Here is a 22,939-nt window from a genome sequence, read left to right as displayed (position 1 = left end):
TGAATTCGATTGTCGATATACAACAAAGATACTTTATTATTGAATAAGAAGAAGAGAACACGCGGAATATAAAAAGAAAGAATAAAATCATCAAAGGAAAGTATTGTTTCCATTTTTCGAAAATATGAAACTGTTTTGAAAACTCCCTATTGGCCGAGTCGCATCTGAAATATGGATTATCCAAAAGAGGTACTCGTAATGCAGGCCAGAAGACATCCCAAGAGCGAGGAACAACGCTTTAACTTGCGGTGGCTGTAAGTGGAAGTGGTGTATGTGTCCCCCACTATATATTTTCCCCCGAAAGAACATTAAATAAATTTTCATGACACATGCATCTCCAGAAGCCGTGGGGTAGCTGTTTTTTGCCTGGCTGCGTTGGTTGGTGCAAAGTGGTCCAGGCATCATTCGAAACGCAGATCCACAATAAAGCTACAAGCTCTTCTTGATATCACTGCTGAACGATTGATCTTACTTCAAGATTGTGTTATCAATAATGCAGAATGCGATAATGAGAATCTTACTCTCATTTTAAAATGGAGGTTTGATGGAAGCTCGGCTCATAGCTCTCACAAGCAAGCATTTTTCGGTACTGAATGTAGAGAGTCGTCAGTATTGATAACATCAATTGTACCTTTAAGACTTGTGTACCAAAGCAAGCTGCTTGTTTGACAAGAAGAAATAGATAGAGTAATGGCTGAGATTGTTATTTGTGGTTCCAAAGATTGATCGGATGATAAACACGCCAATTTTTACTGAGAACTTAAATTATGGTATTTCAGTATTTCAACTGTAATAATTGTCAAACAGACCCAAACCAGCAAAATTGTCACAACAACAAAATACACACAATTAGCAAAGACACAAACCCAAAGCAAAAACAAAATACACGTAACTATTTAAATAGTTACGTGACTATATTTGTTGGTCAATTTTACCAAGCAAATTTTTTTGTGTGTACAATACAAGTTTTTTTCCAATTTTTATCATATTGTTCACCCCAGTTTTAGGCGGTGTGTCCGCGACAATGTGTGAAATACGTGGTCACAATTAACACTGATTTCTGTAAGAACGCAACCTGTCAAATTAATTTGCTTTCAACAAGATACTATGTATATGGGCAATTCTCTGCCGTCGCACGCGGCGTTCGTACGCCTTGCAGGTGTAAAAACCATCTTCCGGGATTTTTTTTCTTTTGGCACACATTAAAGGTCCTGATTAGCACTAATATATGTGCTAGGGCTGACTTTGGGACATTTTTTTGGGACAGTCAGCGTACCATTTCTATGGTAGCTCTGGGAGGTTTGGCTGGAGGCTCGTTGCCTACCGACTGGTAGGTAACTCACGCGACAGTATTTCCGTCATTTTCTTAGGTGGTTTTTCTGTAACCTGAAAAATGACTTTTTTGTCCTTATAAAAGGTATTGTCCTGGGAAATTATTAAAGGATACTCAATTTACTTAGCTTAGTTGAGGATCCATTTACCTGGAATCAAATATAAGTGCAAAATCATATTGAAAAATGTTTTTTTTTCAAGTTTTACGCTTTTTGGCTTGGTTGACATCCTCAGAGAATTGCCCATGTACAAATTTAAATTGCTGCTAAATTAAATTTTTGCAGACACCAAAACAAACTTTAAAACCGAAAAAATAGGTGTTGTCAGTGTTAAACATAGAGCAGCGGTTGGCCGCGCCCTATTAAGTGAGCACATGGTTTTGTTCTGCCGGCGCGCTGCTCGCACACGTATAACGTAGAACAGCGGTCTGCACACACACATCGATGAGCTGCGCAGTGCAAATTACTCACACAAATAAAAACACACAGCCGACCGCTGACATAGAGTAATAAACTGTATAGAGACGCCATTTGCTTTGCCCGAACCTGTGCCCAAGCTCTGCTGAGAGCCAAGCGAACATCGATTTATCACCGCATCTAACATGTGCGAGGCAACAGCAATAGTGGTGAGAGTCCCCATACAAAAAAAAACAGTGAGTGAGCCCGGTGCAGATCTATAAAATCCCATAAAACTTACCATGGGCATAGAGTAAGAAACTATACAGAGGCACCATTTGCTCTGCCGCTCTCTTCGGCGAATTCGCCAATGATACCACCTAGGCGAAAATCGAAAATTTCCCTAATTTTCCATATGTTCGATTCAAACATGCATTCTAGGCTCATGGTGAATTTTATGCAATTTTAAATATCGGCTAATTGTGTCTTTGCTAGTTGTGTGTATTTTGCTGTTGTGGAATGACTATTTACTTAGTAGAAATGACAATTTTGCTGGTTGGGGCCTGTTTGACAATTATTACAGTTGATTTTACCATGTTTTTTTTTGTGTGTAGGGTTTGTAAATGACAGGTTTTTTTCCAACACTTTGTAAAGGTTGACCGAACCTTGCAAGCTCTGGTGAGAACAATTCCTAAGGATAAACTAGATACAGGTGATTAAAAAAAAACTGTTAACATTAGAAAATCTGTTTCCCTTAATAACACAATTATTATCTGTATGAAAAAATCGTGTTATTCTAAATGGTATATTCGGCCTAACACCACATATATTATTTGGCATTTTTGTGGACAACGTATAGCTACTAAAATGATACTTTATTATGTTTCCATGTCTGTATACTGACATTTTCTTTTCTACGTGTTCTACAATTTTATTTGGGTTTTTCACACTACGCTCTACTTGCTGCAAAAAATTTTCAAAACGATAAGCTGTAAATGTATTAATGTGCCCAAGATCTCGAACGCAATATACTAAGTGGAGCATATTATGAACATTATAAGTTAAAACTTCTTTCGGATAAACATTGGTGCTGACAAAAAAATTGATTAGCTCGCTTGCAGTGTCGAGCAGTAAAATATAATTTGGACTCAATAATGCCCTGTAAGCACACATTAGAAAAAGAAAGTGATAATAACAGTCATCCGAAACTTTGTCCCCTGTATATAAGAAATTGCCTATGCTCAACTGCTTTCCATCGTGCCAACTCGTCTAGGGAGCTGGGTTTTCTTGCAAACTCGGAGGGCCAATGAGGTTTTAAATTTAAAAGTTCTTCTGACATGTTAGTTATATACATTTTTTTTAAATTTGAAATTACAAGTTTTTTTTATCAACAATTAAATTTATAATTTTTCTAGCAACTCCGAAGTCAATTAAGTGCATTGGGTCAAGTGGAAAGGCTGTAATAATGTTTACTGGAATTTGTTCTATTAAAAGATGTTTATTTTGATAAAAAGGCAAGTGGTGTGATGGAAAAGTTCTACACCGAAAATGTTCACTTGTAAATGGCAAGCCTGAATACTCGCTATAAACAGTTACGTTATTAATTCGCTTGCCAGTTTGAAGGCATTTCATGCAACCGCTGAACAAATTTGTCCCTTGAGTCCCACACATAAAAGACGTTGCTGGGGCATCACAATTAAAATATCTTAATTTTATTGTTACAGTTTTATGACCAACTTTGAATGGACTTGCAGAAAGTTCAACCAACTCAGAAACGAAATCGGTCATGTAATCATCTACATTATCAGGCTTTCGATTGCCAACATAAGACCCGATTAAAAACACATCACTACTGGAAACATTTTGAAAGTATCCTAAAACTGGCCACAAACTTGTACTCGAACTTTTAAAAATCGGTAGTCCGTCCACATTGACATCTAAAATTAACTCAGAATTATCTATCAATTTATCATTTATAAACTCCAAATAAGATTTGATGCCAATGTGGGTGTAATGACCTGATCTTACGCTTCGGATAACCGCCTTAGATAAATTTAAATTTAGAAGCCCATTAGCCGATCGCGGAAAGTCTAAGTTTTCTGAATGTAAAATTTTTAAAAGTGCATCAAGTTGATCCCTAGTAACACTATTATTATAATACCAGTTTACTTATTTGTCCCGAAGACTGGGTTTGGTTTCAACGTCAACGAAAGCATTATTAAATTCTATATCTGTTTGAAAAGAATGATCAGAAATATTTTGTTCCTCAACTACAGACATATTTTGGTCCCCAACTAGAGAAATATTTTGGTCCTCAATTACAGAAACATTTTCGGTTTGTCTGTTTAAATTAAAAGCTAAAGCGACCGATCGCTCAAACTCCTTCTTTTATTTTTGAGCTAAACGGTGCAAATTAGATCGGGAAAGTCCGGCCATTATAAAAAATATGTTTTTAATAAACGTTTAATATTCAAAAATATAATTAGTACCTATAAATAAAATTTTTTTTAAAATTGTTTTTAAAAAAAATTTATTTTTATAATTTTGTAAATTTAAAAACAGAAATTTTAATTTTTATAGTTTTAAATATTATTGAAAAATAGATTCAAGGTTATTTCCTCAAGTCCACAAATGTTAAGACTTAGTTCCACCCTAATAGAAACGAAAACAAATACAGAAAACAAAAAAGATAGATACTTAACTATTAAAATAGTTACGTGTATTTTGTTTTTGCTTTGGGTTTGTGTCTTTGCTAATTGTGTGTATTTTGTTGTTGTGAAATGACTATTTACTATTATTACAGTTGATTTTACCAAGTTTTCTTTTGTGTGTAGTTAATTAAGTTTGACAATTCTCTATTTTTAATTTTGTGCATAAATTTAATTTAAAAAAGTGGATAATATTGCTTAAGGTATGTAGATTATAGGTTAAATCAGTTATTTAAATATATGTGTTATGTGTTTATATTGTTAATCGTTTTTGTATTGTCTTAAAATAGTATATTTTTATTCAAAGAGTTCGTGTTTTGTGGAATATAACTAATCTGCTATGACTCGCTAGACAAAAGAAAGTCTGCAACAGTATATAATAATATATATTTTATACGAATTCATTATTTGTATTTGCCCGTTCCTGCCCGTTCCAGCTAAAGACAAGGTTGAGTTCAGCCATACCACGCTGCTCGACTTTTGGTATCGCAGTAAGCTCAGTAAAGAAATTAAAAATGTAAATATTGTTATGTAACTTACTAAAGTATAATTGTTTTCTAATATTAAAAAAAAACCTTTCTTTTACTCATCCAGTAAACACTACGCTTCGCAAAATATGGGCGGTAAACTGATAGTTTGTATATATCTTTATAATTATCTTACTATCAAATGTGCTAAGTTACAGCGCTCTATGAACATTTTTGGAAAATATGATAAAAAACAAGAGAAAACGCTATAGTCGGGTTGGTGTCCCGACTATCTAATACCCGTCACTCAGCTAAAGGGAGTGCGAACGCTGTACTCGGGTTGGTATCCCGACTAATAATCGTAACTCAGCTAAAGGGAGTGCGAGGGAGATAGATATATAAATTTTGATTGCGTATAACTTTTTAATGAATGGTCCGATTTGAAAAATGTCTTCTACATTTCGATAGGAATAAATATACACAACAAAATTGCATTTTTACTTTTCGGAAATCTTTAAAGATGTGGGCGCAGGACCCATTTTAAAATCGTTAGTGGGCGATTGTGGGCGTTAGAGGGGGCGTGGCGCTCGGCTAAAATAAACTTGCGCTGCGTAGGAAGCCAAAGAATATGTGTGGGAAATCTCAACCTTCTAGCTTTTGTAGTTTCTGAGATCTCAGCGTTCATACAGACAGACAGACGGACAGACAGACGGACAGACGGACATGGCTAGATCGACTCGGCTGGTGATCCTGATCAAGAATATATATAGTTTATAGGGTCGGAAACGCTTCCTTCTACCTGTTACATACTTTTGCACGAATCTAATATACCCTTTTACTCTACGAGTAACGGGTATAATTATTAATTTCGACCAGTGTGCCATGGTGAGTTTTATGGGATTTCATATATCTGCACCGCTTTCACTCACTGTTTTGTTTTTGTATGTGAATTCTCAAAACTATTGCGGTTGCTTCGCACATGTTGGATGCGGTGAGAAATAGAAGTTCGCTTCGAACTTGGCCTTGAATTGGCTCTCAGCAGAGCTTGGGCACAGGTTCGGGCAAAGCAAATGGCGTCTCAATACATTATTTCTGTAAGCACCAATCAAATAAATGACCAATTATAAATTACACTGTGCAGCATTTTTAGTGCTTTTTAAATTTACCTCGATGGATGCTATATTTTTGGATTCGTTACGAATTCCCAAGTTAAACTGTGTTTTCCAAAATGTTGCTGACGGCTCGACCCGATATATGATACATCAGTGCTGCGACTGAACATTCTCCCCACCCTTGAACAAGTGTTCAACCATCGCACTATGGGGAATTTGACCACTTTTTTGGCCAAAACCAATTTTTTTTAAAGTCGTTAAACAAAAAATGTGTTTTCTAGAATACTTTAACAGAAGACCAATATTCAATGTTACGTTTCCGAAATTTCAATAGAGGTCGTCTCTGCTAACTTAGCCAGTCTTTCTTGTAGAACAGCTGTTCTTTTGCTTTACTGAAATGGATAGTACGTATATTTTCTTTAATAAGGAATATCTAATTAGCCTTTTTAATATTACACAGCGGAAATAAAAATCTGGACAACTGGGGTCACAAAGCTTCTTTTAGCTTTGTATTTTGAAAAAAAAGAAGGCTTCAGGAACCCCAAAATTAACAAGAGAGAACGCTATAGTCGGGTGCCCCGACTATCAGATACCCGTTACTCAGCTAAAGGAAGTGCGAAGGAGATGGAGATAAAACTTTGATCCGCCGTAACTTTTTAACGAATGGTCCGATTTAAAAAATTTCTTCTACATTCCGATAGGTATTGATAAACACCATAAAACTGAATTTTTACTTTTCTGAAATATTGAAATTTTTAAAATCGTATATAAGCGATTGTGGGCGTTAGAGGGGGCGTGGCACCCTTTTGAAACAAACTTGCGCTGCGTAGGAACTCCTAGAATCTGCATGCAAAATGTCAATCTTCTAGCTTTTATAGTTTCCGAGATCTCAGCGTTCATACAGACAGACAGACGGACAGACGGACCGACGGACAGACAGACGGACAGACGGACAGACGGACAGACGGACATGGCTAGATCGACTCGGCTAGTGATCCTGATCAAGAATATATATAGTTTATAGGGTCGGAAACGCTTCCTTCTACCTGTTACATACTTTTGCACGAATCTAGTATACCCTTTTACTCTACGAGTAACGGGTATAAAAATAAACATGTCTGTCGCGACATACAACAAGCAATGGAAGGCCACGGTATAACCGACCTGGACCCAGATAAGTTGGATAGAAAGTTTAGGAACCTTAAAAAAACTTACGACAACATTAAGGTGAAAAATCTCAGCACGGGCCAAAGTGCCTCAATGTGGGAGTTCTTCTCCGAAATGGAAGCCATTTTTGAGAATGATTTGGCCATTAACGGTGCCCGCACCTTGGCAACAAATATGACCGAGGAGGACAACGAGGAGCAGCTGTTGGGATACACAGAGTACTTGGACGGGTACTATGAAGAAATGGAATCGTCCTGCGCCACTCCCACAAAATCCTGCGGAGCAGAAACGCTCGAGTCTGGTGAAGGCGACAAGGAAGGTTGGAGCCGCAAGGGAAAGGCCAGAGTCCAGAAGGGCCAGTACTACCAAAAGAAGAAGGCGCTGGAGGTAGAGAGCGGAAAAGTAGAGGAGCTTAAAAAGTTGACCGCCGTAATGGAGGAAAGCAATAGGCTGCAGGCGGAACGATCTCCTAAAAGAATTTTTAAGCAAAATGAACACTTGTTCATTTAAATAAATAAAAATAAAAACATGGTTATAGCATAATGAAGAAGTGAAAATAAATACATAGTTATAGTTATAAGAGATCTTATTAAATGAAAACAAAATATACTTTATAATGTGTTTTTTTATTAAAAAAGCTTATTATAACATATTTTTAAAATTATCTCTTTTTATAGACGCCTCAGATAATTGTCTTTCCGATTCTGTTGACCAATTACAAATCACTATTTCCTTCTCGTTGTCTTCGAAAATATCCCAGTCTTCTTCATCACCATTGATCAAAATAAAATTGTGCAACATGCATGACGCCAAAATAATATAGTTTCCAAAACTAGGAGAATTAATATTGCGGAAATATCCATATTAAAAGAAAATTCCGATGGTTTTAAATACATCCAAGATATTTATGTAAAAATATGTTTTTTCTCCCGCCGTCAATAATAATTCATTTCCTGTTTCTACATTTATAAATGTGACGAATGTGCTTTGACTGAGATTGATGGCATGAACTTTAATATCTTCTACTGCTGTGTACCTAAAGGTTGTTGGGAGTTTTCCGAAGCCGTTTGGGCTACCCTAACATTGCTGTTGTTATTGCTAGAGTTATAACCTCCATTTTGATGGTTATTCCCTCTATAATTTCCTCTATTGTTTCCTCTGTTGTTTCCTCTATAATTGTTGTTGTAATTCTGTCCGTTGTTGTGTTCAAGAAGAACACCTTTTATAATAAATCTAATATTTTACGAGTTCAGTACATGTCAATATGTAAATTGATCTAGAGCCGTAAATAACGATCTGTAACTCAAACCCTACAAGGGTGCAGTGCTAACACTTGTAATCTTAAGTACAGGCCACTTGAGCCTGACCCTAAATATAGTTCTCACACTGCAGAAAAGGGTCGCATTGCAGGAGGCCGTTGATAAGGCTCCCGCTCAGGCAAACAGATGTGGTCTCTGCGTAGACCATAGATAAGTATATTATAAGAATTTCATGTTAGTTACATAAGCGAAGACTTAGAAAAATAAAATCAGTTTTAATACAGAACTCAAACGTGAAGGTTGTTTTCCTTATTACAGGAATCCCTATCATTTTGGTCATTCGAGCCTTTGATTCCTTGCGGAACAATTGGCCAGACTACTCTGCAGTTTTCCCCCACCAGTGGTAAGAGACTCAGAGATATTCTGCACCTTAAAGATTCTGTCAAGTGCTAGACACTTGCAGCTACAGGTTGCAAACAGATTCACACGATTGTTTTCCCCCACCAGAGGTAAGAGACAAAAGTGTTGAACAAAATAAAAGCAAAAAGACAAGTAAAGAGTCTTTTTTGTTTTTAAGCACCTTAAAGATTCTGTTTTTTAACAGCTACAGGTTGCTAAAGTCGGTAGGGCGTTTCCGAGGCCTTAACATCGGATTAATATATAGAAAAATATAGTGATTCATATATATTAAAACCAATAAGTTGGTAAGGCGTGTCCGTGGCCAAAACAGCGGATATAAAAAATATAAAATTTTGTGAAAAGTGCATTAAAAAAAAAAAAGTGCCCACAAAATAACATTTGCAAAAAGTGCCTAATTGCAAATGAAATACTCTTGTATTGGAAAAAAAAAAAAATCCACAAGAGAAAATTGCGCAAAATCCAAAAATTTGGAAAAATAAGGGTGAAAAGTGCCTACAAATGCTATCAAGCCAAGAAGCTATAAAGCATAAAATTGAAAAATCCGACTAAATAAAAATATTATTATTAAAGAAAAAGTGCACAATAAATAATAATATTACCATTAGCATCGACTATGGTTAACAAGAGCCTGCAATATAAATGTAAATATTTTAAAAGGGCCTTGAATTGAATCGCAATTAAGCGTTCAACTCCATTAATTTGGACTATGGGAAAATATACACCATTGGGCAAATAGCCTGCAGATGCAATATTGCATTTTAACATCCCGAAACTGGGATAAATATAATACATCAAGCTACCGAGAGGACGATCTCGGCACCATAACTTAATTTCATTTTGGAAGGAAGAAGACTTGCTGGCTGACCGCAGGACCTGGACACCAAGGGAAGTCGTCGCCAAAATCGTCGCTACAAGAACGTCGTCGACAACATCTTTGAAAAAACGCTATCGTCATCAATGGGCTAAGTCAACGTGATCAACAGATAAGTTCGATATGAGTAACTGATATAGTTGTAAAAAGCACGATGTCGATGTCCGATATTAGTTATTTTAGTGCAAAGGTGGCCTTCTTAGAGAAAGTCGAGCAATTAAACAAATATCTCGATGAGACAGTAAATAATTTGAGTGGCTGCAAGGATTCCCTTAACATAAGAAGAAATAAGATTAACTATTTAGCTACAAATTTGTTTAATGTGGTGGAACAGGCTAGATGTTATTTTGAACGCAGAGAATTTGAACGCATTATTGATGAATTGGAATTCGATGTTCAAAATATAGTAACGGCCATAGAGAAAAGATTCCGCCGTGAAGGATATTGTCCTTGGGTTCTTAGGGAAGAAGAGTTTCTTACCCTGCCAGAGAAACAGTTTTCAAATTACCTCGATGAATTAATTTGTTGTAATGAATTCAAACAAAAAGAGAATACTTTAGAATCAAATCAAATAGATTCACAAACTGTATTATCGAGTCCATTAAAAGAGAAAGAGTTAGGTAGCTTAACGATTTCTAAAGAAATAAAGGATAAAGAAATACACTGCCGTAATATTCCGCCGGCAGGACCTCACTTTGAAGGTGAGGTTATTTTTAGTTCACCATCCGTGTTACTTGAAGTAAATGACGTTCTTACAACCGTTCATTTAGTAGAAGAAGAGTCAATAGACTTAGAATTAATAAATGGAAGTCCTATGACAGTTAGGATTTGCAACGCATACTTTCGGGCCAAGTTATATAATTACAAATTTGTGAAGCAAAGTAGGTTCTATTTAAGAATGATTTGGTGCCCATTAAAGCTAGGTCTGTTTAATTATACAGTAAATATTAAACGGTTGAAGAATGGAAAAGAGTACATGAAAAGGTATCATGTTAAAATTAAAGATTTAATATATAAAGATTTTATAAATTTGATAATAAAATCCAAGACCGTTGCAAGGTGTCTAAACATATAAGTTAAAAAGCAGATACAATATATCGAATTAAATATACAGTCCACTAATTTTATATTTGCATTGTTAACGAAAAGAATTTATGTAATTGATAACCTCTACACCGCATCTTGCCGCCCTTGGCAGAATGTTCAAGAAGAACACCTTTTATAATAAATCTAATATTTTACGAGTTCAGTACATGTCAATATGTAAATTGATCTAGAGCCGTAAATAACGATCTGTAACTCAAACCCTACAAGGGTGCAGTGCTAACACTTGTAATCTTAAGTACAGGCCACTTGAGCCTGACCATAAATATAGTTCTCACACTGCAGAAAAGGGTCGCATTGCAGGAGGCCGTTGATAAGGCTCCCGCTCAGGCAAACAGATGTGGTCTCTGCGTAGACCATAGATAAGTATATTATAAGAATTTCATGTTAGTTACATAAGCGAAGACTTAGAAAAATAAAATCAGTTTTAATACAGAACTCAAACGTGAAGGTTGTTTTCCTTATTACAGGAATCCCTATCATTTTGGTCATTCGAGCCTTTGATTCCTTGCGGAACAATTGGCCAGACTACTCTGCAGTTTTCCCCCACCAGTGGTAAGAGACTCAGAGATATTCTGCACCTTAAAGATTCTGTCAAGTGCTAGACACTTGCAGCTACAGGTTGCAAACAGATTCACACGATTGTTTTCCCCCACCAGAGGTAAGAGACAAAAGTGTTGAACAAAATAAAAGCAAAAAGACAAGTAAAGAGTCTTTTTTGTTTTTAAGCACCTTAAAGATTCTGTTTTTTAACAGCTACAGGTTGCTAAAGTCGGTAGGGCGTTTCCGAGGCCTTAACATCGGATTAATATATAGAAAAATATAGTGATTCATATATATTAAAACCAATAAGTTGGTAAGGCGTGTCCGTGGCCAAAACAGCGGATATAAAAAATATAAAATTTTGTGAAAAGTGCATTAAAAAAAAAAAAGTGCCCACAAAATAACATTTGCAAAAAGTGCCTAATTGCAAATGAAATACTCTTGTATTGGAAAAAAAAAAAATCCACAAGAGAAAATTGCGCAAAATCCAAAAATTTGGAAAAATAAGGGTGAAAAGTGCCTACAAATGCTATCAAGCCAAGAAGCTATAAAGCATAAAATTGAAAAATCCGACTAAATAAAAATATTATTATTAAAGAAAAAGTGCACAATAAATAATAATATTACCATTAGCATCGACTATGGTTAACAAGAGCCTGCAATATAAATGTAAATATTGTAAAAGGGCCTTGAATTGAATCGCAATTAAGCGTTCAACTCCATTAATTTGGACTATGGGAAAATATACACCATTGGGCAAATAGCCTGCAGATGCAATATTGCATTTTAACATCCCGAAACTGGGATAAATATAATACATCAAGCTACCGAGAGGACGATCTCGGCACCATAACTTAATTTCATTTTGGAAGGAAGAAGACTTGCTGGCTGACCGCAGGACCTGGACACCAAGGGAAGTCGTCGCCAAAATCGTCGCTACAAGAACGTCGTCGACAACATCTTTGAAAAAACGCTATCGTCATCAATGGGCTAAGTCAACGTGATCAACAGATAAGTTCGATATGAGTAACTGATATAGTTGTAAAAAGCACGATGTCGATGTCCGATATTAGTTATTTTAGTGCAAAGGTGGCCTTCTTAGAGAAAGTCGAGCAATTAAACAAATATCTCGATGAGACAGTAAATAATTTGAGTGGCTGCAAGGATTCCCTTAACATAAGAAGAAATAAGATTAACTATTTAGCTACAAATTTGTTTAATGTGGTGGAACAGGCTAGATGTTATTTTGAACGCAGAGAATTTGAACGCATTATTGATGAATTGGAATTCGATGTTCAAAATATAGTAACGGCCATAGAGAAAAGATTCCGCCGTGAAGGATATTGTCCTTGGGTTCTTAGGGAAGAAGAGTTTCTTACCCTGCCAGAGAAACAGTTTTCAAATTACCTCGATGAATTAATTTGTTGTAATGAATTCAAACAAAAAGAGAATACTTTAGAATCAAATCAAATAGATTCACAAACTGTATTATCGAGTCCATTAAAAGAGAAAGAGTTAGGTAGCTTAACGATTTCTAAAGAAATAAAGGATAAAGAAATACACTGCCGTAATATTCCGCCGGCAGGACCTCACTTTGAAGGTGAGGTTATTTTTAGTTCACCATCCGTGTTACTTGAAGTAAATGACGTTCTTACAACCGTTCATTTAGTAGAAGAAGAGTCAATAGACTTAGAATTAATAAATGGAAGTCCTATGACAGTTAGGATTTGCAACGCATACTTTCGGGCCAAGTTATATAATTACAAATTTGTGAAGCAAAGTAGGTTCTATTTAAGAATGATTTGGTGCCCATTAAAGCTAGGTCTGTTTAATTATACAGTAAATATTAAACGGTTGAAGAATGGAAAAGAGTACATGAAAAGGTATCATGTTAAAATTAAAGATTTAATATATAAAGATTTTATAAATTTGATAATAAAATCCAAGACCGTTGCAAGGTGTCTAAACATATAAGTTAAAAAGCAGATACAATATATCGAATTAAATATACAGTCCACTAATTTTATATTTGCATTGTTAACGAAAAGAATTTATGTAATTGATAACCTCTACACCGCATCTTGCCGCCCTTGGCAGAATGTTCAAGAAGAACACCTTTTATAATAAATCTAATATTTTACGAGTTCAGTACATGTCAATATGTAAATTGATCTAGAGCCGTAAATAACGATCTGTAACTCAAACCCTACAAGGGTGCAGTGCTAACACTTGTAATCTTAAGTACAGGCCACTTGAGCCTGACCATAAATATAGTTCTCACACTGCAGAAAAGGGTCGCATTGCAGGAGGCCGTTGATAAGGCTCCCGCTCAGGCAAACAGATGTGGTCTCTGCGTAGACCATAGATAAGTATATTATAAGAATTTCATGTTAGTTACATAAGCGAAGACTTAGAAAAATAAAATCAGTTTTAATACAGAACTCAAACGTGAAGGTTGTTTTCCTTATTACAGGAATCCCTATCATGTTGCGTGTATAATTATTGTTATAATTATTATTATTATAATGATTATTATTATAATGATTATTATTATAATGATTATTATTATAATGATTATTATTATAATGATTATTATAATAACCGCGACCATTGCCTCTGCCGCGATAATTACCTCTATTATTGTAATTTCCACGCTGGCTTTGGCTTCTTTGAGCGTATAGGATTGAATTGGCATTTCCTGTCATTTCAGTACTACATTGTATATACTTTGTGACAGCTTCATTCATTGTATTGAAGTTTCCTGCTTCAAGAATGGTTTTGAGTCTACCATGTTCACAATTTTTGACCATTGTTGTGATGGCTTCTTTGGTACTGAATTTATCAGCATGTTCGGCTGATAAGCCCTCATCGATATACGAAGCTTCAAGAAGCTTTCGTAAGTTATCAATTTCTGAGGTAAACTTTTCAGCAGTTTTTCCTTTTTGGGTTGTCTTTGCCATTTTTGCCTTTACTACGTCAGATGTTTTACCGACTATAGTATCTTGCAATTTTTTTATAATGGCACTTATAGTGTTTTCATTTTGTATTTTGTATAGGGTAGATCCTATTATTTTGGACTTTATTACTTCAACAGCTATGTCCTCAAATGTGCCTTTTGTCAGGTTGACTAACTTCAAGGCCGTTATAAATCTTTGAAGATTAAGTTTTTGCCCATTAAATTCTGGGATGGCATTTGAGATGTCTTTTATGTAGGCCCGTTGGGCAGCTGCGTCCGTCATTATGTATGCTGTTGTCTCAATTACACTTGTTAAGGAGTTTAATTCTTCTTCTTCTTTCTCCTCCTCAATTTCTTCTTCCTGTTCCGGTAAATTTATAACCGCCGGAATTATTAGATCGTGTAGATCTTTTTCTTTTATATCAACATTTTCGATTGATTCTGAATCTTCTTCCTCAGCTGATTCTAGTTCTATTTGGTCTGGTAATTCTTGTTTTTCCTTAGTATCTATTGTCAAAGGGGTATTTAGGATTGTAGGTATAAAAATATCTAATTTATACCTTTCTTTGACTGTTATTAAATTTGAACGTAACTTGTTCAATAATTTTGATATTTTTGACCAGTTTGTTTCATTTATTGTCCTCCTGTTTTCATGCACTAATATTCTTGCCTCGTTAAAAGATTCGACAAGTATTCTCGCATGTTTGTTTATTGTCTCTCTTTGGATTAACCTATTCTGGCTTACACATTTGTAAGATTTTTCGAATTTCTCTTTTATTTCCCTGATTTGTTTTGCTAATTGATCCCATTCCATACTAAGTTGTTTTATATACACCAAAATCTAGTGTTCTACCAAGTATGGAATGTTCTTTTATGACGGATTTTACTTTTACACCTGGGATGGTGGTAAATATAATTGCTTTTTGCGTATATGAGCAATGTATTAGTGGAGAAAAGTCTAAGTTGTACCTATTCATGTACTCATATTCTAATTCATTTATGAGTAGAGCCTCAGTTCCTTTTTCGATAATTGATAATACCCTATTCTGAAAGTTTGGCTCCTTATCAAGAGTGATTCTAATACACTCTGTAGTTTTCATTTTTGTATATATATGTTTTTATTTATTTATTTTTTGTTTTATTTATTCATTTGTTTTCGTTGTACATTAGATAAGATTTTTAAATATATTAATATATGGTCATACATATTTATATAAGATAGTTTTCTATTATTTCTCTTTTTTTTTTGTTTATTTCGAACATCTTGTTAATAATTATTTTTGGCGCTTTATATATTTTATATTTTGTCCAGATCATTAGCCTGGCTTTTATGTATGGCTCTTTTTGAAATACATTTGTTGTGAAAAATATATGCCTTGTACAAAATAAATGCGCTCAGAATAAAGACAATAATTGATAATAAAATGTTCGTTAGATCTGTATTTACTGTTTTGGACTCGATTTTATTTATGACATTTGCAGTGGAGTCCACTTCTTTTACATCTACTAAACCCATTTTGGGTGTTTTTCTGTTAGTTGCTAAAGGACTGTTTTTATGATTCGTATAATTTAATTTATAGTTTATTTGCCATTTAATTTGGCTCATCTAATTAAAAATTTGCCGTATTGGGCCGTAGGTATTGTTTTAACAATGGAAAACCTGCCTAGTTTTTTGCATAGCTTTACGGGCTACACGTCTAATCGGGCAGAAAAAGTTCCGCTCAATTTTACAAAATATTATATTATATAAAAAAAATATGCATCGTAGTGCAATCCAAAAAATTATGCAACGCAGTGCATGGGTGAAAAAAAATTTGTTTTCAGCTTGGTTGGTTTCTTTTTCTTCCTTCTACGTCAGCTGGTCGTCGCCGGTTTGGCTACGCTGACGTTCCTTCGAAGGCGCAGGTGGCGGTCGTGCCTCCCACGCTTGATAACTGCTGCAGCTGTCCTGGGCCTATGGGCTCAGGCGGTACCGGTGCCGGTCATCGCACAGGTTTAACACACGTTGATTCGCAGTGTGGGCTCTCCAGGGGGCCTGGGCAGTCTTTGGGACATTCCTTAATCTTCTTCGGTAGCTTCTTTGCTGGAGGAGGATTTGTTATAATTTTTTCTTTACACAGGTTTTTAATTTCTGAGTGGCCTTGTGCAAGCCGGCGATCAACTCCAGCTCCTTGTTTTGTTGTTTGTTCAAGGATATCCGGGCTTGCTCAAGGTCCTCCTGCAGTCCTTGTAGTAGACCTTTGAGGCGCTCCTCGTAGTCCAAACGTTGCCGGATAAGGCTTTTACAACGGGGAATTCGTCTCTTATTTCGCCGGTCCGGCTCCTTTTTCCTGAATTAATGGACTTCCGTCCACAGCTGCTGGATGCAGTGGAAGTCTGCACGCATGCTGTCATGTGCCTCCTTTATTTTGGTGGAGACCACCGTCACGCGGTGGTCCCATTCTTCGATAGACCCCCGTAAGGCTTGCACCTTACGAGCGGTCTCGGTAATTTCTTGTAGCTGTTCGAGAGTGGTCTTCATCATGCTGAATGACAGCAGTCCCTTGTAGAGGTTTATATAGCGGACCCGCTCTCCCAGTTCCATGTTCACTGTTCAATTCCGACGTTCCGAGCTTTTCCCTCTCTTGAAGTGGGACCGATCCTCGAATTTCATCCAGAGGGAGTTCAAGCGAAATAGAGGTTTTTGGCATGGAATATGCCAACACTCTTCCCAACGACATTTCCCAGCTCGTATAACGCCTTGCCCTTGCGCTGAAGTACAACACAGCGAACCCGATTCGGGCCAAGCTTGGCTTTGTATCCCTTAGCTTTGTTACTCTGCCGGTAGTTTTTTCGGTAGACAACTTGTCCAACGGAAAATTCCACCGGTTTGTTGCGGGTGTTATAGGCCTTTTCAGCTGGTTCATGGGTCCTGTTTAGCCCTGTTTTATATATGTACAATTGCACCATGATCACAACACAGGCGATGTTAACTACTCTTTCAAGAGAACCCCATTTCGCTATTAAAGTAAAATATTTGCTATCCAAAGTCAATCTACCAATATCCGTAACAGAACTGGAGAATTTATACCTTGAGACCTTCTGTCTAGATTTCTCTCCATTAATTCATTGCAACAAATAGGGAAAAGCTATTATAGTAGCCGCGGTACCCAATGTACGAGTATATTCGGAACTCATTTCCAACAGTTGGCTAGGTGATGTCACAATTTTTATGATCAATAAAGATAACACAGGTACACAGCAAAAAATTTCCACGAACCATTTCTAGTTTTCCATGATAATTGGGTGCTCCTGAGTAAAAGTCCCTTACAAACTTATATCCCATCACCTACAGGTTCCGCGGTATAGCTAAGAATATAAAAATCCGATGTTTGCCGACATTTCGAATTATGTGGCCGATATAATTGGACTTACTTTAATTATTTTTGCTGAAATCTACTCTCAATACATCACGGCATTCCTAAAAAATAGTCCTCATTGTGAACCATTGCCCATGTCTTTGGAATTCGACGCCAATGTTGAAAATCCCAAAATTGTAGAGATTTTTCTGATGGAAAAACAATTCTGCGAATTATATCTTGAATGGAACTAATTTTAACTATTCATTGTATCTATTGTTCATTGTATGCTTTAAATTACTTTACGTAATTACAAAAAAAAATTAATAAGCAAGTGCCTTATACTTTATTATCTGCAAATTTAACCAGCTTACAAGATAAAGTCGACAAAATCCTCGTCGAAGAAGACCTTGGTTTTCTGGTAAGGTACATCTTCCTGATTAATAATAGTGCACTTAATCGAATATTGAAATTAAATGTATAATAGAAATAAATAAATAAAGGACTGCATTTAAGGGAGAAGTATGGTCTTATATAATTTAAAATCGAAATTCCCAGGGGACGGGTTGTTTTAATTTTTAAGCGAAATGTAAAAACAAAATGGAATAGAGTTTGCTTTGCCACCGATATATTAGCCGATAGTATCGGCTATAAAAATTAGTCTCTCTTATTTAAAAGACACTTAATAATATCCAACAATTTTAAATTAAATCCATCTAACTAGTTAAAAAAAACCGAAAAGTTGATTTTTTGATGCCAAAGATAAGTTTTCCTAAGTTAATCAATTGACAGTTGGTAACGCAGCAACACTGTTGAAAAATAAGGAAATCTGACGTCTGATAATTCATTATCTCGAAAGCAGACCTGGGACCTAAGTTAATCAATTGACAGTTGGTAACGCAGCAACACTGTTGAAAAATAAGGAAATCTGACGTCTGATAATTCATTTTCTCGAAAGCAGACCTGGGACTTTCGTCGAATCGGGAAGGAACGTTATAATCATGAATTTATCAGATTCTGATAGTGATGTGGATGAAGAGTTTATGAAGCATTTGTTTAGCGATGATATGCTCAAGAAACTTGAGTTGGAGGACAGAAATCAAGAAAATAAATTAGGAACCAGAAAAGAAGAACCCTCAACCAGCCATGAATATATGGATACCAAGAGAGGCAAGAGAAAGATTACTAAGACAGCGCGACCAAAGCAGAAAACCCCTCGGAATATTTCGTCCAGAAAAAAGCGGTATCAAAAACTTATTTTAAGTCCAAACAACTTTAATAACATGTATCCCTCTTTTCTTTTATTTAGCGACTCTCTGCCCTTAGAAAAACCAGAAATAAACTTTTCCACACAGACAGACACCTCCTTCCGACCTCCTTTATCCTGGTAAGCTATGTGAAATAAATGTGGTAAATAAGTATACATTTTGATAACCATTTTAGTGCCCCGATTTCAAAACCGCTGCCCACCAAGTTGTGTGTTGCCAATGTCGACGAGAGTTCTGAGCCCATGCCCGCGATTTCCGACGTGACACCAGTGCCACCGTCAATGGCATCTAGGAAAGTAAGGAAGCGACGACTGCACACCAAGAACAAGGTGAAAGAGTCGGCAAAAAGTAGCAAGATAGTGCAAAAACCTCCTGTCGATATAGAGCCACCACCGAAAGTGGAGCCAGAGTCGTCAATTGCCCAGAACTTTCGACCCATATCGCCTATTGATCTGCCCTCGTCGGAGGATATCTGGAAAATGTACGAGGACCTTAAAAAGGGTTTGGTTCCGCCCTCAGAAGCAGAGTGGCCCTTGTGTTGTATGGTAAGTCCGATAAGACCCAAGACTCCACCTCCTAAAATTGTGGAATGTCTGACGTCCATGGAGACTCCGTCGAAAATAGTTGAGTCTCAAGAAAAAAATCCTGCGGAGGGGTTGATCTATTGGGACATGGACAGCAAATTTAATAATGACACCCAGCAGAACCGAAATTCTCACGATGAAGATTTCGTCTTCGAGCACATGACTATCGGTGCTGAAGAAGAGCGGGCCATGAAGGATTGGATAGAATCGGAAAAACTTCTCGAACCTTTGAGTGATATAGAGGAATATGATATGCTATTGAGCTTAGCCAGAGACCCTGAAAAAAATCGGGACATCATCTTGGAGCTGTTGAAGCCCAAAAATGTTCGTACCGCGCAAGTGAAGCAAGTGCACGATGATATAGAGCTGGTATCCGATGAAGACATTCCTGCGATAAATATTGTAGATCCATTTAAAGCAGTTTCACTGAATGAGCTTAGACCAGAACGTCCGATTATTCTTGAGGTTCAATATATTGGATCAGTACCGCCAAAACCCCAGGACGAGGCAGCTAGCCAGGATTGGCTACAGCTATGTAATGAGACCGTTTCCCAGCAATTCCATTTAATTGAGAACGAGGAGTGCTCCAAGGCAGTCTCTACAGAACCAGGACCCATTGATTTCGAAAACGAGCTAAACAAGGTTCTAATGAAGCCACAAAGTTATCACGGAATGACTTCCACAGTTCGCCTCGAGGACTTCGAGAACATTCTCGAACAAAACATGACTGAATACAAGGATCCCCAAGCCAAAGAACCAGAACGTCCGATTATTCTTGAGGTTAAAGATATTGGATCAGTACCGCCAAAACCCCAGGACGAGGCAGCTAGCCAGGACTGGCTACAGCTATGTAATGAGACTGTTTCCCAGCAATTTCATTTAATTTACAACGAGGAGTGCTCCAAGCCAGCCTCTACAGAACCAGGACCCATTGATTTCGAAAACGAGCTAAACAAGGATATAATGATGCCACGAAATTATCACGGAATGACTTCCACAATTCGCCTCGACGACTTCGAGAACATTCTCGACCACTACATGACAGAATACAAGGATCTCCATGCCGAAGTACTCCACTCCAAGTGGAAACTAAAATATGGCTCGGATAATCTGAAGAGAATTTTGCCGCTTCCGCCCTTACCAGTTCATCAGGAGAAGTGCCTCCAGAAGATCAGAATCCTAAGACGTCCTACAAAGCGAAATGTCGAGTGCCTGCGCTTGCCCATTGTAATAAACTACTGCAAAGTGTTCTGCACCGTGCAAATGAACACGAATTTGAATCTTCAAATAGCTGCAAAGAGCCTCGATAACGCTGTTTACAATAGCGTCAAAGATGTTATTGAGGTGCGATATGGGTCCACCGAAATAGGCTGGATTTGGGCCAATGGCACTTTGATGATTATAAACGGAAGAGGTAAAGCCATGCTGTCCGAGACCCAACGCGATATCGTGGCCAAAATTCTGGGAAAGGAGAACTTCAAGGCCGAACCCCACCACAATCTTTTGCATCTACGTCTCTTCTCCGTTGCCTTCTTTCCCTGGAGAGTTTCTTTGGCAGAATTTAGTGGGACCTGCGCCCTTTCTCCAGGTCCATTTCTTAGTGAGATGCAATACGTCTACTATGTGGATAAGGAATTGCCAGGAGTGTCAGCTCGACTTCACGAGTCGGGAATGGTCCAAGTGTTCGCCATGAACACGGCTGATGCGGATAAAATGCTGACAAAACTTTACCTGCTGACATCCAATCATCGAAAGGCCAAAATTAAGGTCGTCTTAAATTAGCCGAATTAGGATTCCATCCTAATAATTACCTCGATGGGTATCCAAATTAAAAGCAAATAAACAATAGAAAGAATAAACATTTATGATTTCCTATTTTACATATTTTTATATCCGTTACTCGTAGAGTCTGTCTGTCTTGAAAGATTTCCGAGAAGTATAAATGCAATTTTGTTGTGTATATATTAGAGACCTGCACGAGTAAGTAAAAATATACTCGATTACTACTCGGCGATGCCGATTCCAACTGTCAAATCTGGAATCGTGGCATCGTAGAATCGTAGGCATCGGCATCGTTTTACTCATATCTGACTCGTGTTTTTTATTAAAGAAAATCAACCAAAATCAACAAGAGGAACCAATATAACCAAGATTTCACAATTGTTAGTCTTATCTACTTATGACCATAGATTAACTCTTTGACAATATGAGACCGCGAATTCTTTGGCACAAGAGAATTTTTTTTTGTGTTTTACCGTCTTTGAACCCGACATACACGGAATCTTAACCAAAATGAGACCGCGAATTCTTTGGAAGAAGAAGAACCAATAAAGGACCATGTCCAAAACACGTATGGATTTGTTGTCTTTAACTAGGTTTTTCTATTCACGAATTCTAAAAAAATGTACCCGCGAATTCTTTAGAAGAAGAGGAAATTTTATTGAAATTTATTTTTAAATGTCAAATTTGAAATTTGTTGGCAATGCTACGATGCTACTCGTACGATTCTACGATGCCGACAACATTCTAAAAAAAATCGCATTCAAAAAATCGCATTCAAATGTTCCATCAGAATTCGCTAAATTCTAGTGTTAAATGAACTTCCCCGAAAATCACTTCTATTTTTGTCCCAAGCGAATACGGCAGTTTTTTAACGATATCTTAAGTACTAAAAGTGGTACAAAATTAAGATTTTTACACAAAATAGAGCTTGAGAAGAGTGAAAAGGAAAGCCCATTATTAAAAATAAAATCATTTTTTTTCCATTTTTTTTTCAACTTTAAAGGTGTGCAAATGTCCCGAGCGACAGTATGGAAGTGCCCATATATATACTAGAGACCTGCACGATACGATGCCGATTCCACGAGTAAAAGTAATCAAGTTGGCGATGCCACGATTATTTTTTGTAATCATGTAATCGTGTCAAACGATGCCGAGTATACTCGGGCTTTCCTTTTCACTCTTCTCAAGCTCTATTTTGTGTAAAAATCTTGATTTTGTACCACTTTTAGTACTTAAGATATCGTTAAAAAACTGCCGTATTCGCTTGGGACAAAAATAGAAGTGATTTTCGGGGAAGTTCATTTAACACTAGAATTTAGCGAATTCTGATGGAACATTTGAATGCGATTTTTTTTAGAATGTCCAAATATGTCGCTGTGAAATGGTTTTGGTTTTACTCAAAAATGGTTTGCCGTTTTTGTTTTATGCAGTTTCAACCACATTCACTCGGGACATGTCGCTCGGGACAAGTCGCTCGAAACATTTTTTCTTAGCGTTTTGTAATGTGTATTTCTTTACCTCTACCCCTCAATTACTGGCTGTTTTGCTTTCCCATACCAACGCAATTCCGTCCGAAATTGGGATATACTGCTCTATATGCGCTATAGCATGCGAATAATCCGTTACTCTAGCG

At 36.8% G+C, this 22,939-nt stretch overlaps 1 protein-coding gene across 1 annotated transcript; it reads left to right on the top strand.

Moving 5' to 3' along the window:
• The first annotated feature begins 240 nt into the window (after positions 1–240).
• LOC108067562 (uncharacterized) lies at positions 241–21,384 on the top strand. Its single transcript, XM_044396146.2, has 4 exons — positions 241–254; positions 18,634–18,915; positions 18,982–19,059; positions 19,116–21,384. The coding sequence occupies exons 2-4, from the start codon at positions 18,674–18,676 to the stop codon at positions 21,304–21,306; spliced, it is 2,511 nt and encodes an 836-aa protein (XP_044252081.1). The 5' UTR covers positions 241–254; positions 18,634–18,673; the 3' UTR covers positions 21,307–21,384.
• The last annotated feature ends 1,555 nt before the right edge of the window (positions 21,385–22,939 follow it).

The sequence above is a fragment of the Drosophila takahashii genome, chromosome X (genome assembly GCF_030179915.1).
Source record: "Drosophila takahashii strain IR98-3 E-12201 chromosome X, DtakHiC1v2, whole genome shotgun sequence".
Lineage (NCBI taxonomy): Eukaryota > Metazoa > Arthropoda > Insecta > Diptera > Drosophilidae > Drosophila > Drosophila takahashii.
The sequence above is the reverse complement of the archived record's forward strand: the minus strand, read 5'-3'. Positions and strand labels throughout refer to the sequence as shown.

What these genes read in the sequence shown, in the direction of transcription:
- LOC108067562 (XM_044396146.2), top strand. Translation starts at nt 18,674, where the DNA reads ATGAATTTATCAGATTCTGATAGTGATGTGGATGAAGAGTTTATGAAG. An exon ending in ATTTCGTCCAGAAAAAAGCG is followed by an intron (nt 18,916 to 18,981) that starts GTATCAAAAACT and finishes TCTTTTATTTAG; the next exon opens with CGACTCTCTGCCCTTAGAAA. An exon ending in TTCCGACCTCCTTTATCCTG is followed by an intron (nt 19,060 to 19,115) that starts GTAAGCTATGTG and finishes TAACCATTTTAG; the next exon opens with TGCCCCGATTTCAAAACCGC.